The sequence below is a fragment of the Molothrus aeneus genome, chromosome 1 (genome assembly GCF_037042795.1).
Source record: "Molothrus aeneus isolate 106 chromosome 1, BPBGC_Maene_1.0, whole genome shotgun sequence".
NCBI classification, from domain to species: Eukaryota; Metazoa; Chordata; class Aves; order Passeriformes; family Icteridae; genus Molothrus; species Molothrus aeneus.
In genome coordinates, this window is record NC_089646.1 from 45,599,796 (window position 1) to 45,618,488 (window position 18,693).

General features: G+C 33.8%; 1 protein-coding gene across 1 annotated transcript in view; it reads left to right on the plus strand.

The window, feature by feature from the left end:
• The window catches only part of ULK4 (unc-51 like kinase 4), a 215,026-nt gene that overhangs the window by 83,411 nt on the left and 112,922 nt on the right, over positions 1–18,693 (plus strand). The window contains exons 30-31 of the mRNA XM_066556214.1: positions 1,579–1,671; positions 11,960–12,008. Of these exons, the coding sequence (XP_066412311.1) occupies positions 1,579–1,671; positions 11,960–12,008 (142 nt within the window). The remainder of the gene's footprint in view (positions 1–1,578; positions 1,672–11,959; positions 12,009–18,693) is intronic.

Genomic DNA, 18,693 nt, shown 5'->3' on the forward strand with positions numbered 1-18,693 from the left:
GGTTTGCAACCCTACAGTGGCACATTGAAGTATGTAGTAGCCATGACACATTGCCCATAGGCTGTGTGCTTGTGTAGGAGTGTTAGCCCTTGTGAGCAACTCTCACAGGATACATCAAGACTGTGTGACTGGTGTGCTTGTCCCTTCTTGTCATAGGCAAGCAAACCTCTCCCTCTAGATTTCCTTCCTGCACAGGTCAGAGTGCTGAGGTGTAGTGTCTACATAGAGGGGAAGAGCTAACACACGGTAGGTACATGCTAGCATGAAGGTGGTGGGAAGTGATCCAGATTCCTCAGTTCACACAGCACTAGGGATGTCAAGATGTGAAGTAAAATTTTCAGTGATTTGCATGATTGCCCCTTCCTCTTATCAGAACACTACAGTTTTTTATTTTGTGGAAGCATTTTGTTGCTCATAACATGGTAACATACATACCGTGTTTTCTTATAATTAATCCTTTCATTTGTTCTTGATTTATTCTTCATGGGTTTTGCTTTTTTTTTTTTTTTTCAAATGAAGAGATTTACACTTCCTGTTCTATTACTTCCATGTATTTGGAGTAGGACTAGTTGTGTTTTGATATAACTGAGTCCTGAGTCTGTGGTTTTCTATGCTTACATCTTTCTCGCTTGCATCTTTCTCACTTGCATCATTGTATCCTACTGCCATCCATATACATTTTTGTTTAAATACAGTAAAATCAGCCCTGTGTGTTGGGTGGGCATCACTAGAATGTTAGTAGCAGCAACAAAGTCCATTTTGTTTTTCAACAGTCCATTTTGTTTTCTTCCCTTACCAAGATTTCCATGAAGTGATACTTGGAAATGTTTTGAAGAGGTTTATCTTGGTTTATTTTCTGCCACAGCTCTCAAGAAACAGTGGTTTGGAGTACTTTTATATTCTTCTGGTCTATATGACTTGGAGAATGAAAGTATACTGCAGTGAAAGCAATATTTTTGGAAATTTGAGATAAAATATAAACCTCAATGTGAGCTTCTCTCAATTTTGAGAAAAATGACTATGTATACAAAATATAGAGCTTAATCATATATAATTTGGTTGATCATGTTCCTAAGCACTCAATAAATCTTCTACCTGATATTTTGAGGCTCATTTACTACTTGTCTCTTGAAGAATAGTTTTTTTATGTGTAAAATAATATAGATCAATAAATAGGTCTTGCACCTCTAGACAAGGTGAATATTTTATAAATATATTTTACTATAATTTATAGTTATAAAACATGAATGTTTTCTATATATAACCTGAAAATCTATATATGTACACATATATACACAGAAGCATGTGTATATCTATTTTATAGTTATATCTCTCTCTCTAAAAACATATTCTCTTATTAATGCTGCTTTTAAATTTAATCTGATGCTGGTTTTAAAATACTGTTTCTAAGTGAGTCTTGTTTGTTGCTTTGTACAATTTGAAACAGCCTTGTATTTCCATTGTAGTTATAAAGTTTGGAAATGGGAAATGATGAATTTTTAGTATCAGTTTTTGATGTGTATCTCTTGACTTCTTTTCCCCCCTCTCTTTCTGCCCCTTTCCCCCCTTGCGTTTCAGGTATGAGCACATTCTGCTGGCTCCAGACCCAATACCAATGTATGCTCTGAAACTGCTGGTGGCCCTGACTGACCGCAGCCCTGCTTCTGTGAGGTGATACAACAGCACATTCTCTGTTTCTCTTGGTTACTTCTCTTTCAGCTTCTCCTTTCCTATTAGGGATCAGCAATAACAGATCTCACTATTGTACTTCTTTGACTAGCACTATGATTTAGAAAAATCATTGGAGAGTTTTTGTTATAGAACACATCTTACATCTTTTGTGTCCGTTTATATGATCCTGGTTATTTTAATTTGGATTTAGCCAATGAAACACTAGAGACAATATCTGAAGAATTTTAATGTTAAAATTATCTTTAAAAATGTAAAAAAATCCCAAAGCAAACCTAAAACATTATCAAAATTATTGTTCAACTAAACATATTTGTGACTAGGATAAAGACGGTGTGTTTCTAAATGTTTACACCAATCAATTCACTTGAAAACTGGTCAATTCCCCTGCAAATATATCTACCCTTAAAATTCCTGAATTAAAATTTTAACTTTTGATATAGGTAGACTCAGTATATTTAGACATATCTTAATATCTCTTCCTTCTTGTTTCAAAATTTAGACTGTGATGGACAGGAAAAAAATAAAAAACTGTGTCATACATACAACTTAAACTGTGTGAGTTGATAGTAATAAGGAGGGATCTCTCTGTCTTCCCAGATATGCCCGAAAAATGTGGTTATTCTTGTCATTGGCTATTGTCTCTTTGTGATGTCTGATAGTGTTATGGCTCAGAGGTTGATAAGCATTGTACTGTCTTGCTTTGATTGATTGAAATGAGCACAAGGAAAAAAAAAAAAACAACAAGGAAATTTAATTTGTTTTCCCAGTTTTTATTACAAAAGATGAAACATCCTCTTTTAATCTTTTATGATGCTTCTGGGAACGGTGCTTTACTATACTAGTAGACTACAAATTAACTAGGAAATAGGGAGGCTTGAGATTTTAAATGTTTTGAATTGTGTAAAACAGTTTTCATTGTAAAGAAGCTGCTTATGCTGCTGTAGGATTTTATGTATTCTAGAAACAAGTAGAACAGCTTTTCATTTTTAGATTTAACCCATGGATATTCTAGTACTGTAAGAGTTATGAAGAATACTTGTGTAACCATAATGCTGGTTCATTCATCCTCATGGTCATCTGGCACCAAACAGGAAATTTTTTCTTAATATTATTAAAGAGGAGCTGTGAATAATCAATGAACTATTAATAATTTGAAATACCAGTATGTCCAGCACTATTCTTTAAGGATTGGCTATCAGATTCCAGATTCTAACTCATCTGTAATTGTTGTGTTTCTCAAATACTTTACAAGTCCTCTTTTACTTTCACTAAATCATGTGTTTGGCTGGGTTTCTAAATGAGCACAGTTTAGGCAATTCCCTTGGTCTATTTTTTTCCTTATTCTTTGGCCTCCCAATGAATTTTGCAGAAAGTAGCCAATGCTTCAAAAGCACGAGAAAGGTGAATAATATATTCATACAAATTGCTGGTGAACGAAGTGGAAACCAGGTACATGCTATGGTGAACACTATATGGCAATTGGTTCTGTTTTGGTTCAATGAGTAATTAATCAGTATTCATGAAGCTCAAAATTACTCAAGGCATATGCTCTCTTTTGCTCCTTTCATTAGACAGATGGAAAGTATCTGCAAAAATTGTGATGGAGAGTAAATAAATAACACTAGACACAAATCCTGTGGGATTTAATTTGTTCTTGGTGGAAAAACTCTACTGCATTTTAGTACTGATGAGAGTCATGTGAGTCACTGCATTGAGTCTCTGTGGCTTCTTCAAGCTTACATTTTACCCCAATGCTTAGCTTTCAAGGATGGATGATTTCTCCTGCAATTTTAAATGAATGAAAGCAGTAGTAGCAAAAAGATTGAAAAATGTCAAGTGACAAATTAGTATTTACCGTGCTGTTGCAATGTCTCTTGAAAATAGTTAATAATATTATTATTTTGATGTAAAGAGTGAATTGGGAGGAGGACAAGGAATAGTCTGTACTTTTATTTACTTTGTTCCATATGATAGCTTGTTCTCAGACATGTTCACCTAACAGATTCTTGCTTTCTTGCTCTCTCTTTAATAATTCTACCAATTTTCTTGCATCTCATTTCTTCTTACAATCAGCTCAGGATTTACCTGTGTGCTCCCTGATAGAGGCATCTGCATTCGAGCAGTTCTTATTTTTGCACTTGAAAGGAGACAGATAAACTCAATTTTTTTTTTGTTTCCTTTTTTTCATAGCTGATTGATACTGTAAATTAGCTAAATTGTGATATCAGAGGAAAGAGATTTCATCTTCCTCCTACTATTTTTGGGCATTTCTGTTTTCTCTTACAGGTTGTTTGTTATATATGGCATAGACACAGATACTCAACTTATGGTTTTGATGTTTTTTAAGCTTAGGATAAAATACTGTAGTTACATGTTTTGAATTCCTTTAATTAGCATTTTATAAGAATACAAAAAATACTTTGCACTCTTTGCCATTGCTCCACTGTTGAGGACATTTTTAATATTCTCTGTTGTAGGAGCTCTTCCACTCCATTGCTTTTCAATTTAGCAGTGAAAAACTCTAGTGATATCCCATTAGTGTGTTGCTGAATTAGATCTCTCACCAGTGTAAGTTCTCTCTTGTGTAAGATGGTAGCTGTAAAAAACCCCAACTTTAATATGTTTCTGTGGACACTTTTAATTATTTGGACATCTAATCATATGAGCATCCACTGGAAGAAAATCCAGTTTCAGAAAAGGATGAGCGTTTTCTTGTCTGTTTTGACCTGAGTGGGTTAGAGTATAATTGAATCAGGTACCCTTTTAGATCACACAACCATTGCTGTCTAATACAACCTCATTTAGAGTTTGTTTACTAAGAAAATAGTAGATGTTGGAAGAGTGAGCTTTGAACCAAATTTGTCCATCAGTTGCCTGTTTTATATTTGGCTCAAAGTAAATAGTCTGGCTTTAAACCTTCTGGTAATATTCTATTGTGGCTCTCCTAAATACTTGTTGCCTTGTCTTCTTCAAGAATTTTTAGTGGTTTGTGACAAGAAAAATTGTGAACATTAAAACCAGTGTGAGACTTAATAGCAGAGTTGATATTTAGCTATATTGAGACTGCTGATTTCAAAAGAAATCCCTGAGATTAAGGATAGTTAAAGAAAGTTAAGCTTTAGTTAATGATTAATTTCTGGACTATCCTGAATTTGCATTATTTTTTTCCCCTTTGCACTAATTGTTCTTGATGAATTGTACCTGTGTGTAAACAGTTTTTGGAGGAATAGAACTTCTCACAGTGGGAGCAAATGTCTGCAGCAGGCTGAGGTGTGATTTAACCATGCCAAGTCTGCATTCAGAAAGAAGAGTATCATAGGTAGCTTGTTCTTCTGTGTGTTTGCCAACTTAATATATAGGTTATATGCATGGATAAGAAGTCAGACATAATCTATAACGGGTTAGGAGTTTTTTTTGGTTCCTGCTTTGAGTCTTTTATGCTCTTTGCTGTGATCTGTACCAATCAGATTGCTAGGTTTTTTCCTAGTAGTGAGGGTTTTTTGTGAATTTCTTAGTTTCTCTTATAACTGTGGTATACCTATACCTGTATGATGCTCTTAAATGTTTTGACTGTTGTAATAGAATCTATACTGTGCTACTCCAGGTAACTTTTACTGGATCATGATTCTTAAGCTGCCTTTTTGCCTTACAAAGAACCTTACGGAATGTAGCTGTGTGCTCTCTTAGGTAGCTACTTGGCCTACCTTTAGTTGGAAAATCATAGCATTTGGTGACATTAATGTGTCTGAAAGCTAAACCTTCTGAACTATGGAGTCTGAATTTTAGGGGTTGCTAAAATAGACAATTTTGGTTTCAAGGAAGAGAGACAGTAAAGGTAATAGAACAGAAGTGGAGGGAGGAATGTCAGATACTGCATCAGATAATGATCATGGAAGTGGGACACATTCCAGTATTCTATTAAGGGCATTTCCTGAGGGAGAAACACCTAACTAAAAACTAATAGTAAGGCACCCTTCTTAGATGTATGATGAAGGACAGGGAACCAAATTAAGAAACCTTTCTCACCTCCTGTCTTTAAAAAAAAGTCTTCCAGATAAATATTAGGCTGCACTAAAAAAGAGGAAAAGGCATCAGAAACCAAACAAAGAAGGTGCTGAAGAGCAACAACAAAAAAATCTCCTGCTTCTAAACACCACAGATCAAGTACCTGTGAAGATGATAGATGGATCAACCTTATACGTTGCAGCAAATTGTCCTGACTAATCAAAGTAACCATTGTAGTGTCTTTGGAATCATCTAAGAATTGTCCAATTTTCAAACATCATCAATGCTACTTTTTGTACCTATGCATCATCTCTTAAAGACCATTAAAGGCACATTTTAGGGTTGCTGTTAGGAATAAGTTGATAGTTTTTTCATACACTATTATGATCTACATCAGTGGATCAATTTAGTTACATTCCACTATATTCTGAAATGGTCTAAAATCTTTGCTCTTGATTTCAAAAAACAAACAGTAAAAAACCCCAAACAAACCCAAAACCAAAACAAAACTCTTTGGATTTCAATGTGTTGCTTTTAATAATTTGTTGATGTTATGCATAGATTGTCTTTGATGTAGTTTCTTTGCCACTATACTAGAGGTCTAGTGCTTTAGTCCTTCCCTTGATTAATATGGGCTTATGTTAATTGCTTTAAAATACTTTGTTCTTCTCATTAGTCATTTTAATTTCCTAGTTTATTGTTGAGATGCTCATTTTAAAAAAGTAGGTCTATTTCCTTCTATATTACTTCTCTCTTTTTATGTGTTGTTTTACTTTCTATAATGAATATGAATAAAATAAAATGGAGTAGTTCTGATAACAGGTAAGCCTTAGGGCCTAGTCCAGCTGAACTGAGCTGTAGAACTACATATTAGAGGTGTACAACATTAGTGAGAAAATCACAATCCAGATGGATTGAGAGAGATTTCCAGAGGATTAAACTGTTTTATTAGAACTTTAGGGAATGTTTATGTAGATTTAGAACCTGATTTTGGTTTTGATTATGCTAGTTTCACATCTATGGAAATTGAGTTGTAAAAACCCAGATTTTCTTTTTAGAGAAGTAATGCTAATATAAAACAGCAGAGAATTTTTATGATCTTGCTGTTCCTGTTGTTGGGTGTAATGTTTGCATATATGCTGCTTTATCAAAAACGATCAGGCAGGAAGACTTGCCCAGAAACAGACTCTTGAAATATTTTGTGTCAGCTAATAACACTGTTGTCAAGTTGCACATCATTGTAATTCATATCAAAGGCAGTGGTCAGAGTTCATTATTGCAAGGGAGTTCTCATAGTCTGGTCATGTACAGACTGTAATACTAATCACCATTTTTAATGTAAAACACAGCTCCTTAGTGTTGCATTTTATAAAAGCTCCCCTTTAGTAAAGAAATAAGCTATTAACCTTAAACCTGTATTTGGCCAGCAATTTATTTACAGACGCGAACAAGGCGGGGCTGCTAAGAGAGTGTCTCAAGCTGTTTATTTTTTCAGCATCAGTCTCATTACATAGTTATGACAATGGAAAGATGCTCACAATCTCAGCAGCAAGCCAGAAAACTTACTGTTACAACATACTTTATATGCTTCTCAACCAATCGCACAAAGCAAAAACATATTGACAGTAGTTCTATCTAATCACCATAAGCACACGTAGTTTTAGTTAAAACAGTGCTTGCTTATTTCGACTACAATACTCGTTTGTAAGAGACAACACACAGAGCTCCATTCATAAGCTTAACTTTCTTAATATCTTGCTAGATAAACTTTCTGCAACTTAGAAAGCTATTCAGACAAGCACTAATACATAGATTTATTTTTCTATTTGCCCTTATCTTTTCTACAGTTTAAATAATTTTTTCTGCTGACATATTTCAAAACTGCTGCTTTAGCACTGTTCACAATTCTGCTGTATCTGAAGCCTGTCTTTTGCAGTTTTCCTAAAACCCTCTAATTTTGTAGATTCCCACACTTTAATTTTGTTTCCTCTTTCATGTTGCTGATCAATTGCTGAATGTCTAACTTGTAAAAATGTGAGAGAAATATTTGATGTTACTGTTAAGTGAATTTTTGAAAAGAGTCATGTTGGAAGGTTCAAATGATGTAAAGCATTAAAAAGGAACAAATACCATTCATTCTTGTTTTTTTTTACTTTCAGTAGTGAATTTTTTGCTTTGTAAATATATAAGTACCAAATGAAGAAGAGTCAGCTGGTTGGGTTGCTACAGCTGGAGCTGCAGACTTGAGTGAATTCAGTTTTGCAATGAATCATCTGTTCAGCATGAAACAAATCTAAACCACTGCCCAGTCCATTCTCTTGTGTTCAATAGTAGGTGCCAGAGAAGACTACAGGAAGGAGTCAAGTGTGTGTGAATACTTTCTGGAGGCTTTCTCAGCCACCTCTGAGGGTTTTTTTCAGAACCCATTTAAGATGTTGTTGTGTTCTGTAGATGGTAGCTATTGAGGAGACATCTTCATTTCATTTATGTGGACTAAAGGAGATATTTCACAAGTCACTTTCAGCATAAGTAGTTATTCTATAACATAACCACATGTATATAAAGATTTATCATCTTCAGGTATTTTCTTTGTATTTCTTTGTTTGATCTTGCCATTTAAATTTATGCCATCATGTTACAGTTAAGAAGAAGTACACTACTTCATAAATTTCTAGAATATTTTCTCCTTTAGCTGTCTCCCCCAGCCTTTGCATGTGAACAGACATGCCTATTTTTAAAGAGTCCTTAGTAGGGTTCAAAAATCTACCATGGATTTGACATTTCATCCCTTTAAAATTAATGTCTTGGTTCTTGCTCTGTGCATGTCCCCCAGTTCTGTTCTGCAGAATCATTTCTACTCATTTGTTCAGCTTAGAATGTGTGTAATACCCCTATTTCCACACCCTCCCATCCAACTTTTCTCTAAAGATTCTCTCTGATAACACATTTTCTATCTTTTTAAGGTATCAAACCTGTAACAAAAAGCCTTTTGTGTTTAGTGTCCTGGAGTAGGCTTTTGTTTTGCAATAAAGTAATTTAGGATTTCTTAGAAAAACAGATTTTGCATATTGTTAGAAAGCAAAATTGGAGGCACAATTTCGTTCTGAAAATTGTTACTATATTAAAAATTCAGATTGTACTGACAGCAAGTCTTTTAAAATCAGATCACCAGTTATTTTGAGCCAGCACTGTTTATTTATATATAGTTTTAAATGAGATGGAAATAGTGTTGTTATTTAGTATTATGATTTGCATATGGGTATCATGATGATTCTGTATGTTTTATAAACTGGGTGGGACCTAATTTAATATAAATTATGTAACAGTCTATGAAGAACCAAAATACTTTTGCTTTAGAATAACCTTCTATGAAATAAATCCCATAGTAAACTCCTCTTTCACCAGGTTTAAAACAATTCCTTTGTAAAACTATGTAAGACAACAATGAGTGTGATAAAGTCACTCTCTTGCTTGAGCACATATATGCAAAGTTGGGATAAATCAGCTTTAAGCTTTGTCTTAATGCCATGCTTTACGTGACTTTATGCTTTAGCTAAGTTATGTGTATAATTTTCTTTCAAGGCTGCAGCTTTTTATTGTTTCAATCATAAAGGTTGGCAGGTGACCTTAAAGAACAGACCTATTGGCTCTAGTTTTGTCTTAGCTTATCTCAGCAGAAAGTATAGCTGACGTTGTAGTGCTGTAACAGTTGGGACCACTTCCACTGTTTGAAAACAATTGTTTCATAATTTACCCTCTACCACAAAAGCATTTTTCTAGGTTCTGCCTAAACTAGGATTGCTTAGCTATTCTTGGTATTTGATTGTATTTTACTGCTAATGTGCTCACAGTTTAAATGGTGCTTATGTAGCAAAGTGAGCAGCTTTTGCTGGGGTAAGTAGTTCCAATAGGCTCTAAGCATAAGTAGGCTTGTGCTGGCAAAACTTCATTTTGTCAGTATGATTGCTGTTACAGTAGCTGCTCTTTTTGGGAGTCTGTGGTGTTTAAATGACTTTCTTTACATTCAGTATTGTTATATCTACATCAGCAAAATTCTGTTTTGCAGGCATGGACTAGGCTTTTAATTTAACTGGTAGATTTGGCTCTGGAAATGAACCTCAAATATAATAAGTCCTCCTGTCTGTAATCCCGGCACTCTTATGACCTGGCTGTGCCCAAGCTGCCGTAACTGTCTATTTAAGGGTTATTAGATGGCCCAGAAGAGATTAGCTTTCATGTTGCCTTGACCTATTAATTTGTTTCCATTGCATATGGAAAAAAATTTACTTCAATTTAATAAGAAGAGAAAATGTCCTTAAATATAGGCTTCTAAACTTAGAAATAATGAGTTTCTTTCCTTACCTAAACTCTTTTCCCTCTGTTGAATGTAACATTTCTGTATGCAAGAAAAAATGAACACATTTGTTTGAACAAGGCTATTACTTAGTTTTGTTAAATGTCTATATGTGGGTGCATAAGAGGATACTGTTTTGTTGTTTTGAACAGTTTAGTGGGTGTGTTTTACTTTTCTCTAGGTCTACATGCCAGTACTGTACAATGCAGCAGATCTTCTTATTCCCACCCTTAACTCATATGGATTCTATGTCATAAAATCATTATTACATTTAGGCAAAGGCAAGGAGCAGAGAAATAGAAAAACAGTATGAAAAAGTAAGCCATTATTCATACATGATGCATATATTTGCATTACTTAGAAGTAATTCTGAATTGTTCATAGATACTGTTCTTCTCTAAGCATGGCTTTCATTCCTTATTATATTTTTTTTACAAGACGGGATTCCAATAAATATGAACAACCAGTGCTCTTACAGGTGACATTAATCTAAATTAAGCATTTCTTTTATAACCTTTGGATGTTTGTTCTAGCCCCCTCTGATTTTTTCCATTAAATTTATAGAGGAGAATGTGAAATTCCTTTTAAGTGCTTCAGTTTACAGTCTAGTATTTTAGCTTATACTATCCATAAAAATAACACCTTCTCCCCTTATCTTATTGGACATGAATAAAAACTATTAAATGGAACTATGTGATTCTAGGTATATATGAGATCTTTTTAACAAATAACTTACCAAACAGAATTCAACTGATTATTGTTTTACCAGAAGCCAATATAGAGTTTTACACAGTAAAGCTTCAAACATGAAATTAAATACTTATTTTAGTCAAAAATAACTGCTGCTGTTTATTCACAGTGAGCTGTGTAATATAACTTGGTATTTTTAGCTGGCATACTACTGGCAAGACAACTTTTTAGAGTGTTGTTCACTGAGATCCCAGACATGCTCTCTGTGTTTGAATTCTACATTTATCACATGGGCTTCTTAATGCAGTCTTATCTTTGCTGTGTCACAAAGCCAAACCTACTAATTGTTTATGAAGCACTTCTGTGACATTATGGTGACACAAGAAAAAATTTTGAGACACACAATTGGGTGTTCTCTGTGGTGTTTGGTGAATAGGCATTTAGTATAGTGTGTAAGAAAAGGTGACAATCATTATTCCAATTAGACAATATAATACAGAAAAAGCAGTAAAATATAATGCAGTTAATCATGTGACTCATATGTCATTGTAGTGTGTGAGACACACATGCTTTACTAATACAGTATCTTGTGGTCCAGCAATAGAAAACACTGCATTGATGTAAAATATTGCTGATTTTTGAGAATATTCTTTCTTTAAGCATATATATGCTGGGTTTTGTCTGATTTTGAAATGTAGAAGAATCTAGTTGACTCCTTTTGGGCCACTACTGCTCAGCATTGTCAAGTATCTGACAAATGTATCATATAGAAAGAAGTATGTTAAACCCAAGAAGTTAGTTAACATGGCATTCTTAAAAAAAACACAGCATATTTATAATTTCATTATGTGTGCTAAGTCTATTAATTCAAACAGTTAATGGTGCACTCTGTTTCATAGTATGTGTAGTGGTATAGTTGCAGCATTTTATTAATTACTGCCATTAAAAAATGCTAAATTAATTACTGTTCTACTCACTTGAATTGCCTCAGTGAAGCAGACCTAGAAGTAATTTCCAAAGCAGTGTATAACATTGCTGTTTCTGTTTAATATCTGAAATGGAGGTCATTTTTGTTGAGAGCTAGTCAAAGGCTAAGGTTCTGGGTCATGGATCTTGGGAACAGCTATTCTACTGCTCTGTTCCTCTTGTGAGCTTAGTGTGTTAAATAACAATTCACTTACTCTGTTATTAAATAAATCTTAAAATATGTTTTTGCAGCCTCATGGAAGAAAACCATCTTATTCCAGTTCTTTTTCAAGTCATCTTGGTAAGAATAATTTTTAATATAGATATATATTCGAATAGATAATAGATCTAATAGATATCTAATAGATAATAGATCTAATAGAACCTGTCTCCCAAATCATATCTAACTAGTAACTTTCATTAGTAACTTTGGTAAAATAATATATTTGTAAAATCAAATGAAACAGTCTAAAAAAACAAAAGAATCTAGAGTAAGCAGACATTTAGGAAGTTCTTGCCATCTAGTCCACCTGTACAAGAAGTTTCTTCAAGATAAGTACTTTTTTCTTTCTTGAATCAAAAAATCCCCTAAAAATAGAATTAATGAGCTTGATTCTTAATTAGAGTGCTATATATCCTAAGGGCATACAAGAAATGCTGAGGAAGTAACATTTTATTTAATAACATCAAATTAAAATTTGATACTGTTGGCATGGTAGTCTCAAATCCAACTATTTGCTTTTAGAATTTCTTTCAATATAAAGTATCAAGATATGATTTTGGGATAGTCACATGTGGAACTTCTACCCCTAAATAGAATCTGCCGCTTAAAAGGTCATGAAAACTGTCTGGTTTGTTTCTCTGAAATGTTGCAAAACAAATATATGTTAATGAAGAAGAGAGATCTTTAGACTAGTTTGAAAGCTGGGTACTGAGCTATCCATTAGCCTTCTCATTGTTAAATTCCAGTCTCTTGTTAATTTTTTTAAATTTCTAAGTTCATGAAGTAGTATCAGGTAAGTGTCCTCTCTTGTAAGCATACTCCTGATGAATACTAAATATGCATTATGAGTAAATACACATGATTTATGTAGTGCAGGCAGATTGCATACTTGCTTTTGTATCGTTCTTGAAATTGTCTTATTCAAGGTAGATGAGGTTCATAAATGGGATTCTGAGTCAACTTTGATATTCCTTTCTTAAGTTTCAGTATTTTAATCTTCACTCTTCCTTTGCAGTGATTTATTTTACTATCATTTTGAATCTCTAATACTGCAGACCTAGATAAGCCATTTTTATTAAAGTAACCTTGTTAGTGATGATAGATTTTTTCCAGCAGCCTACAGAACACAGGCTTTATGTACATATATCTACAAATCTTTTTTGTGATAAGTATTGAGAATAAAACCATACATTTTACTGTAGTTCATAGATAGTTTGGACATAGGATGGGTACTATATTTAGGTATTAATAAAGGAAGAACTCAGTAAAATATGGAAGTCAAATGTTTCATATTAATAGCCTTAAATATTTAGTCAATACTTGAAATGTCTTCAGGTGCTGGAGTCTTGAAATTTATATATATATGTTAGTTTATAGCGATGAGCATTTGAGCATGGTTATGATCTCTCAAAATATTCACAGGTATTGAAAATTTTTGTATAATATATCTGTAGTAATGGAATTTAAAATGTGTTTATGTCATACCATGTAAGTAGGACAAGCTGTAGTCAGTCACAAATGCTCCCTCCTTACCTCCCCACATACAGTTTGACCTCAGGAGTTCCAGAAATAGTTCCATGGTTTTTTAGGGAGTAGCAGTTTAGCTCTAAATTGTCTGCATGACTAGTGGTCTCTCAAGGTTTCACAGCTCTCTTGACCCTCTATGGCTGTCTTTGAGCCAATGGTTGGAGTTGGGGGAAAATTGTTTAGCTTTTAGGGAGAAAAAAAATTTCCCCTTTCAACATGCTTTGTTCAGAGAGGACACCTGTAATTAATTGCTTCAGTTGCCATATATAGCATTTGAGCTTTAACAGTGCACTGGCTGTGAGCTGTGGTCAAGGGATGCGAGATGTAACACCGGAAACAGCAAAGGAGGGTGGCAGCCCCTTCCTCTGTTTTCCCTACAGAAAACAGAGTTCAGCAATGAGTAGTAGGCAGTTGGGAAAACTCAGGAGCCAGGACTAAATCAGACTGGAAGGATTAATCATTTGGCTGCTTTTCTTTTGAACAGAATAGATTGAACAGGACAGAGTAACAGACTTCTTCATTACATGTTTCTGAAATAATTTTCAGTCATATGGGTGAAGGGAGTTGCATGTAATTAGATTCCCATTATTCTCTCTAGACTAGTCTTTGTCTAGGTTTATACTTTTATGGGTTTCAAGGATCAACACAAATGGTTGAGATCTATGTTATTATACCTTGTCCTTTACCAGACCCTAAACTATTGAATTATGCTTCCGGGTCAATACTCCGTTTTATTCTGACAGTAATTTAATGTAGAGCTATTACTATCTAGTCCATGGTTTATTACTACTACTTAATAATTTCTATGCCAAGACTTAATATCCAATGTGTATTTTCTATGTATTATTAAACATAGTTCATGTTATTTTCTGCAATGCAACTGACAGTACATTGACTCTGTTAGACTCTGAAGGGAAATACTGTGGGCTTAAAATTGAAAAGCAGTTCCACGAGCAGTCTTTGTTTCTAGGCTGTGCTGCAATCCAAGTGGGATTGAATGTACTAGCTTTAATCTAGCTAGCACAGTAGTAAGGACATGATTGCTTGCAGATACTGAGCAGTTCATAAGAAATAAGTTTTAATATGACTGGTTTTCACTGCTCGTCAGTGTAGAGTTGTATTACCTCTTATACTGCACACTACCCAATGTTGTGGTCTAAGCAGTAACACTGAGATTTGGCAAGGTTTTTTTTTTTTGTCCTCTATCATCTCTCTGGACCAGTTAGATCTCTGAATTCAGTCAAAGCATATGAAAAGTACCCTTTCATGTCGCTTATGACTACAATTTTGTAAATGTTATAGCTGCCCAGCAAAAGAACTGGATCAGTGAAAAAATCTGTTACTGTCTACCTAAAAAGTTGTTCTAAGAGAATAGCCATAATTTATGTTCACCTGAACCAGAGTTTAATTTGATTTAATTAGTAAGAGGCTTTAAATAGAGTTCCGGTTCCCCTGGAAACCCTCTGCACTCATTCGTCTCTCAACACTGAGTTGCATTTAGGAAGTGCACATTAATGATGTGGTTTGTGAGTATGTGAAAAACCTGAATACAGTTCTTCTTTACAGAACTTCAGGGTGAATTTTGTGGTTTACCTGAATGCAAATTAATTTCATAGTGCCATGATCCCAGATCCTGGTGCTAGAGGTTATGTAGAGTATAAGTAGTCCTACAAAGCAATGTGAAGGTGTGACTGCCATAAGAGTAGACATCAATCTTGCAATAATGTCTAATGTGGTCAGTGAAAATGTAGTGATGTGTATCTGTGGAAAAATGGAGACATTGTCAATTTACAAGTATTTTCAGGACAGTAAAGGACTGAAAATCAGAAGGAAAGCTGACATGATAATGTGAAAAAATTAAAAGGTGCAAACTCCCCTTGGTAGCAAGATGAAATATGGTGAGCTAAATTCCATGGTTATGTAAATAATGCCAAAACTTGGGTTGATATAAGGTATAAATATGAAATGCTGCTGTTGATTAAGAAGGGGTTGTAGCAGGAAAAGTTACTGTAGGATATATTTAATGTTGTACTTTCTTGCTGCCTTTTATTGCTACATCCTCAGTATTTTGTTTCTGATATATTTTGCAATGTCAAACCTATGCCATCTGCCTTCAATATTAGTTTATAATTTACAAAGTATTGATTTTGATTATTATGTTATAATGGTGAAATGAGGTTGATAAAGGATTTGGAAGTGTTTACAAAAAGTGCCATTTTTTAAAATTATGGCTATTTGTATTTTAGATTGCTACCAAGATTTTGCTGAGTAGCAAGCAATGAAGTTGACATAAATGTTATTTTCTGTTTTATGTTACTTTTAAAAGGGTAACATCATAAATATTACCTGATCTTCATTTAGTGTTGCCTGAATATAAGCTCTTGCATGGAAAAGAAATTCTGTGTAGTTCGTGAAATTCTATTTTTTTCTGCTGCTAAATTTTAAAACTAAAGTTAATGATGCTTGTGATTAGGAGCTCAGTGCTACTCTGTTTTTAAAGCCCAGTAGTCAATTCTGTGCTTATCCTATTAAAATTTCTGGTGTAGCTTTTAGTCACACCAGCATATTATCACAGCCATCAGTTTTTGCGGTAATCTTTTTTTTTTTTCATATTTCTGTATCTTAGCAGCCAGTTAAAAGTTCAAGGCATATTCTTTCAATAAAAATTACTTTATAGTAAGATTGAATATTACTGTTTAAAAATGATATCTTCTTATTAAATATGATCTATAGTAAATAACGTGTTCACGTCTAAACTGCACAGGCTACTCAAATACTGTGGTTGTTTTATTTATATTGTTATTCTATTCTTAACACAAGCAAGTCCACCTCTTCTGTTTGCATTAGTGAAATAATTAAAATTAATTTGAAAATTATGTATTTTAAATTATTTTCTTCAAATATAGTGGAAAGCTCTTTGTATGAAAATACCAAATAGATTTCCCTTTGCAGTCCTGTTCATATATTTTTGTCTATTTTTCCTAGTTGTGTATAGGTTTGAAAGTTTTATGCTGTCCCTGTGTATCTTGGGATGGCTGTATTGGACATCTTAAATTAGAGGATTATATACTATTAATATTTTTGATAGACTGCAGTCAACCTATGCTTGGGCACTAAAAAATACTTCAAAATCATGTTATAGTGGCAGTCACTGGTCCTTTTAGAAGCTGTGCTTTGCTCACTTTGTTGTAATTGCAGTTGAAAATAGAGTTCAATATTATCACTAAGGGAGCGAATATGAGCTAAGCATAATTAAAAGAAAAATTCTAATAGTTACATAAGAAATAGATAAACGTGTACTTTAAAAGAAGAAACAGGCCATGCCAGCTTTATGTAACAACTTCTCTTCAAGAAAGCTAACAATTTTGTGGAAATTTTGTCTGAGTAGAGGATACATAGCCATGTATAACTAGATTCCTTTGGTATAGTTAGATTGCCTTTTTCTTTTTTAAATTTAAAATAATTCTAACGAAAGTACTTCAAATAAAAGTTGTGAGAAAGAAGTTGTATAGCATCCAAGTGGAAGCAATGGTTGGATTCTATATTTAATTTTGAATTTTAATAGGGCAAAAAAGCCACAGGAAATTATTATGGTCAGAGATGCTACTCCTTGTGAGTCAGTTAAAGTAACAAAGCCATCCACTTAAAATGTTTTAAAAATAATAGTTGTTTTATGGCCAGTCCTACCTGTGAAAATACTATAAAAATGGAGAAAAAGAACACTGGAGAGGCAAAAGAAGAGCCTCATCATTCCTCTTTTGCTTGGTTTCTATTTTCTGGTGAGAGATTACAGCCATGTATCATTTGAGGGAAGAGGTAGAGGTATTTTGCTGTCTAGCAGCCACATGGATGGTAAGTATAGAAGAACATGATCAGAGGTTATTGCAGCTTCTGAAGCATTAATTTACTTGTGTCTGTTAAGGAAAGCACCTCCTAGTCCAGTGGGGTGCATATCTTGTTGGTTGTCTGAAAGAATGGGAAGAATGTTTCTAACTCTTGCAAGTATTCCTAAGCCATCCAGGGTGAGTACTTGAAACAGAAGACTAGGAGACTCTTTTTCCTATATTCTGTAAAGAGTACAAGTTTATGCTGTGGAACTCATCTGCTGGAGAAAATTAGGATAGTAAATTTGGCAAATAATAAAAGCTCTAGCATTTATTGTGAATGGGCCTTGGTCTTCTATGCTGTAAATGAGCTTTGACCTAAAGTCAGCTCAGTGCTTGCATGAGAAGATTGATGCTGATTGATTGCTCTGGACATCTCGCTGTAGGCATACTCAATCCTTAATTTAGAATCAGCTCTCTAGTAGAAAAATCAACACAAAGGTATCTGGGAATGCTTATTCTACATGTGTTTTAAAGAACAGGAAATGCTATTTATCTAAATACCTTTGTGCGGGGCATTCCTATTCCTCTCTGTATTTTTGATGCTGTTACAAAGGCGTTCAAGGCAATGGCTCTTTTTGGTGTATTTCACCAGTTCATTACTGCTGTTAGGGAAAACCTGCATCTAGAAAGTAACTGAAACTAGATTCTAGGAGTGATTTTTATGGCTTCTACAGGATGGACATTAGTTAGAAACCTTAAATGTATATGGTATATGAAACCATATGGTAAATGAAACCATAATGAATATCTATATTTTTGTGTTTCTCTGAATTATGCATATTTTTTCAAATCTACTATATTTAATAGTCAAAATATATGCTGTGGCATACAATTTCTATGTATTTAAAACTGCTGTGACAGATTAGGAGTGTAATCTATGAGGATTTCTGAAAGTGAAAATGCCCAAGACCCTATTTTAATGGGTAGTTTATAAAGCAAAATAATTGCTAGTTTTTGAAAGGCATTTAATATTCAAAGATGGGTTTAGGAGAATCTAGTGAAAAAATGTTGAACTATCTTAGAATTTATGTATTTGGAATGAGAAAAAATTACAAGATATCATTTAAAGAAGATAAATGTATTGCAAGTGTAAAATTTACTATGAGAAGAATACTTCACCAGTGAGAATGTTTTAAATCCTTTCCAAACTGACAAATTTCTTACCAATGCATTGAAGTCTTGTGTCAATATTCAGTAAGGTATTATATTTATTCTTTTTTTAATGTAGAATCAAATTAATAGGAGCACTTCTATACACCAAAGAAGACACTTTAAAAGGCACTGTAAAAGTACAGTATGTTAATTTCCAATTTTCCAGGAATAAAGTATGGCTCCTTTGGTAGGAATGT